This window comes from Alligator sinensis, unplaced genomic scaffold (genome assembly GCF_000455745.1).
Source record: "Alligator sinensis unplaced genomic scaffold, ASM45574v1 scaffold301_1, whole genome shotgun sequence".
Taxonomy (NCBI): Eukaryota; Metazoa; Chordata; order Crocodylia; family Alligatoridae; genus Alligator; species Alligator sinensis.
This window is the reverse complement of record NW_005842035.1, coordinates 1,565,622-1,570,325: the sequence shown is the minus strand read 5'-3', so window position 1 is coordinate 1,570,325 and position 4,704 is coordinate 1,565,622. Positions and strand designations below refer to the sequence as shown.

General features: G+C 64.1%; 1 protein-coding gene across 1 annotated transcript in view; it reads right to left on the bottom strand.

Annotated features, from left to right (window-relative positions):
- The window catches only part of LOC102380891 (deoxyribodipyrimidine photo-lyase-like), a 7,138-nt gene that overhangs the window by 963 nt on the left and 1,471 nt on the right, over positions 1 to 4,704 (bottom strand). The window contains exons 2-8 of the mRNA XM_025202748.1: positions 4,075 to 4,446; positions 3,512 to 3,657; positions 3,226 to 3,408; positions 2,500 to 2,658; positions 1,398 to 1,596; positions 954 to 1,106; positions 263 to 384 (exon numbers count right to left, since the gene is read on the bottom strand). Coding sequence (XP_025058533.1) covers positions 263 to 384; positions 954 to 1,106; positions 1,398 to 1,596; positions 2,500 to 2,658; positions 3,226 to 3,408; positions 3,512 to 3,657; positions 4,075 to 4,339 — 1,227 coding nt within the window. The 5' untranslated portion in view covers positions 4,340 to 4,446. The remainder of the gene's footprint in view (positions 1 to 262; positions 385 to 953; positions 1,107 to 1,397; positions 1,597 to 2,499; positions 2,659 to 3,225; positions 3,409 to 3,511; positions 3,658 to 4,074; positions 4,447 to 4,704) is intronic.

Below are 4,704 nucleotides of genomic sequence, written 5' to 3'. Positions count from 1 at the left end.
GGTGAGGGATGTGCCATGTCTGTACCCAAAGAACAGGCTCTTTGAACCAAACCCACCAATCGTGCTGCCCACGGGCACCACAGACCCTCTCAGACCAGGCTCAGTGATACTGTGATCCCCAGCTCTGTGTTGCAGGGCCCACTGGGACATGGGCTCTGGGTGTAGACACATGCTGGGTGCAGACACACCGGGAAGGGCAGAGGGGGGCACGAGGTGGCGCAGCTCCGAGAGCGGGGCGCAGGCGGCTGGAGCAGGCCGGTACCTGGGCCGCGTTCCAGAGCTGGTCGTGCGTCTTCCCCTCCTCCAGCTGCTGCAGGTCATAGAGATACTCCCGCTTGTCTCTGGCGTGGAGTATCAGCGTGTCTCTGGCCCAGTCATGTGCACCTTCGAAGACAAGGGCCAAGCCCAGGTAAGCGACGGAGCACGTGGCGCAGCGGGACTCACCCAGGCTGGGGGTTGGCAGCCAGCTCCAGGGCCTTGAGCTGTACCAGCAGGCAGTGGCAAGCTCCCCTTTGCCCCAAACCGTGCCAGCACATCTCAGACCTACCCCGAGGAGGACTCTGGACACCCACGTGCCCCGAGCAATGCTGCGATAACCCTTGCTAGGGCTCACCCTCCAGCAGGAGAAAGCAGAGCCCAGGGCGAGAGCAGTTGAAGCCCGGCTACATGGACCCCGCGGCAGGGAGCGAGTCAGAGCTCTCCAAAGCCCAGGGTCCAGGTGTTTTCAGAGCATGGACTCAGCCAGCACCGCTTCCAGGAAAGCGCCTGTGCCCCTGGGGCCAGCAGACGGCCCCTCCTGCAGGAGATACCGCTCTCCCCCAAGGCTCAGCACCGCTCCGGACCCTTTCCCTTCCCAAGGCGCACCCAGTGTTGCCCCTGCTCCTCCAGGCCGTGGGCATGGTGGGATGCTCGGCCCGTGCCCCGGCCCCCATCTGGCCTGGCTCCCGCGGTACCTTCCAGCTGGTCGTAGCTTTTGTTGTAGAAGCAGAAGTTGTCCGCCAGCTCTCGTCGGATCACGGCCTCCTCCACGAAGCTGTTGACAGACTCCCGGTGGCGGTCGCGGGACTTCTGCACCTCCAGGACAGCGCGCTGCACGGACACCTGGCCTGCACCAGAGAGGAGGGCATGGGCATGAGGCCTCTGGTCCTGGGATCAAAGGGGAGGGGGGTACCGGCCTGGGCTGGGTATGGGAGCAATGCCAGGCCCTCCAGTGCCCCCGTCTTGTGCAGGATGGTGCCTGTCCTGACCTCAGCCCAACTCACCACCTGATCAGCTGGCAGCTGCAGCTCCCCCGGGGAAGCTCCTGGACTGGGAGGAGACAGCTCCCAGCCCTATCCAGTCCCACCCGCAGCTCTAAAACCACCCAGGTTCAAGTCGACCGCCCTGGGGCTTCTCACCGAAGTGGAACCAGGGCGAGAGGTTGCTGAGCGCGGCCTTGTTGGGGTTGTTGCGGTACTCGCTGTACCCCGGCAGCCGCCGGGCAACGAATGCCTGCAGCACCGCCAGACCCGCGGCTGTCCCCGGCGTCGCCCACTTCACCTCCGGTACCGTGCGGTCCACCTCCAGGCCGGCGTAGCAGGCGTCCCAGTCTATGGGCTGCAGGGACAAGGGCAGGGGGGGCAACTGCAGGCGATTACAATACTTAGCTGGCAGGGCAGGGGAAGTATCAGGACCACCAAGGTGGTTTTCCCACTGGCTGGGGAAGACCACGAATGTGGCAGGGAGCAGTACCGTGACCGAAGTAATGCACAGTTAGCCTCCCACTTCCCGTGGGAAGATCATGGCTATACACCGACTTTATGGAAATGGGAGATTCCTCCCTAGCTTGCTCCTGCAGCCGTATGGCTGAGGGCAAGCAAAACTCAGGGCATCTGAACCCCCAACCTCCAAGCACGTAGGATGCCTGCCAATAGATTTGGAAGCATGTGAAGCCCCAGGCATGGGGGGAGGATGCTTGCTGGCAGCAGGGCCACACATGCTTCTTGAATGACTCACGGATTTGGAATGGATTTGGCTGATTTGACATGAAAAGTTTTCCTTAAAAAATAAATTCCAGCGCATCTCAGGACAGGCTGCTACAGCTGGTGGGGGTGGTTCCAGCCAGCCAGGCCTTGCTCTGTCTGCCCCCAGTAGCTCTTCTGTCTGCTTTGGGTTACAGAGCCAGGGCCTGCAATACCAGCGTCCTGGGAGACATGAGACCTGGGTTTGGCTCCCAGCTCTGCTGCTATTTGGATGCGACCTGAGCCACTGACCCCCTGGCATGCTTCAGTGTCGCCTCCCGTTGGGAAACAGAGATGGTTTGCACTCCTGCTGGCCTCGGTGAAGCTCAGTGTCTCCAGGGCCATGTGCTATGCAGTGAGAGACACTGGGCTGGGTAGGGTCAGGCCCACACCATCCCTGGCTGTGCTGGTGCTTAGCCAGTCTATGCCACTTCGCACCCGACGTCTCCCTCCCAGGACTCCCGATCCGCGCCCCCGAGGAATCCCGTGGGGCTCCTACCTGCGCAGGGGCCGCGGCGGGGAACGGGTGCTGGATGATAGGGGGGAACTCCGTGAGGAACTCGGGGAGCTGGGCATGGATCTTCGGCCGGATGGTCCTGGCGCCGTACTCCTGCTTGTTGGAGGCCACCCAGCAGGGAACGATGTTGTGAGCGTCCACCTGGGAGCGGGGCAGAGATGGGAAAGGAGCTGGCAGCTGCCCGCTAAACAGAACGGGGGAGCCGGAAGGGTAACCGAGCTGTCTGGGGGGGGCGGAGGGAGCTGTGGGATCCAGGTGGATGGAGGTTTGGGGCGTACAACCATCTCCGGAGCTCACCTGCTTCCTAAGAACCAGGACAAAAGCCCCTCCACATTGCACTGCCCACGTCCCACTCGTCCTTGCACCTGCTTCTTGGTGCTCCAAATCCTTCCATGCAATAGCAAGCACTAGCTCCATCCCCGCAGCCCGTGCCACAGGTCCCCCCGCTGCCTGGGCTCAGCTCCCCTCCGCAGCGGCTTTTCCAGGAGCACAGCAGCACCCGGCTCCTGGAAAAGGGGCTGGTTCCCTGCATTTCCCTCCTGCCCCTGGCCCTTGTTATGGATCCGGACCTGCTACTGTACATAAAGCCCCCGACAACCTGACAGCTCTCCAAGGAGCCCTGCCTGCAGCCCATGTGCCAGTCCAGGGTGGTTCCCTCTGTTCAGACCCCCCCCAGTGCTGCTCACGTCCCCCGGGACCAGGACACACCTGTACCAGCGGCACACCCTGCGGGAGCCTCTCCTTGACGTCTTCCACCCACTGCAAGGGGACGCGGAGCGGGGAGAAGTCGGTGACCACCCCACCGATGCCGTGCCTCGTCACGAAGGCTGGCAGCACGTCCTTGGCGTAGCCCTGGAGCAGGTGGAAGGGGATGCCCAGCTCCCCGCACTCCTGCAATAGGGGGACAAGGCTTCGTGTCAGCCCCTCCGGGTGGGCGATCCCTTTCCCAGGGGGTGCGCCCTGCCAGCTCCGAGCCGTCTCCCGGGACCCGTACCTCGGCCACCTCCTGCAGGCCTTTTAGCAGGAAGCCGAAGTGGCGGATGGTAGCGTCCAGGAACTTGGGCACCAGGCAGAAGCAGACGTGCAGAGGGAGCTGCTGCTTCAGGGCCAGGCGCTGGGCGTACAGGAAGGCCCAGTTATCTGGAGGGAGACAGCCCGCAACGAGTTAAATGCACCCGTGCCCCATACCTCGTCCCCCAGCTCCTGCCAGCAGACTCAGGGTCTTGACCTTGAGTGGCAGGAGGTTGGGGGGGGGGGGTGAACCCCTGTCGCGCCGGGGGGGGGAGGGGGGGGGGGGGGGGGGGGGATGACCAGCCCCATGCCTCAGTTTTCCCATCTGGAAAAGGGCAATAATGCTGGCCCTGCATATGCAGGGCTCAGCAACAGCAGAGCAAAATCCCCCGTCAGCCCTGCTCTGCCCACCAGACTCCAAAGCAGCAGCCGGGTCATGGAGCCAGGGCCTGTTTTGCAACCCCCAGCAGGCAAGATCTGGGTTTGCCTCCGAGGGGAAGGTGGGGTCACGGCTCTGCCCTCCCCTTGTCCCCGCGGGTGCGTCACCTTGCACGCGCTGGTCCCGGGACATCCAGTACAGGATGCCGAGGGCCCCGTCCTGCAAGTGGGACTCCTGGGACAGCAGCCGCACCCTCTTCTTGTTGAACTTGAACTCGCGCACGGACAGGGCTGCTCTGCGCCGCGCCTGCTTCACCGCCTCCGACAGGCTCTCCACTCCTGGTGCCACCTCCGCATCCTGCCGGCCCCGCTTACGGCTGCCTGACGGCTCCGTGTCTGCGCCTGCCGCCTGCCTCTGCTTCTTCGGGAACATCCTCTGCTCCGTTCCCCCAGGCGGGCACCGCGTCAGGAGCCGAGCCCAGGCCCAGCCGCGCTTGCCAGCCAGCTGCGAGGGGCACGGCGGTGGCCGACACCTGCGGACTGAGAAACAAAGCCCCATCGGCAGGCAGCCCCAGGACGAGGCGCTGGAGCAGGGTTGTGGGTCTGTCCTCACCCGGCTCGGGGCAGAGGAAGCAGGGGACGCTACACCTTCAAACGAGAGCTGGAGAGAAACCAGCTCCGGAGCCGTTCCGCCTTCATAGCAGGCCAGCTCTTTTCTGCAGCTGGCTGGCCGTTTTTATGGCACGCGTGGCCGGTCTGCATTCCCCGCGCGAGTCGCCCGGCCCTGGGGCCCTGCCA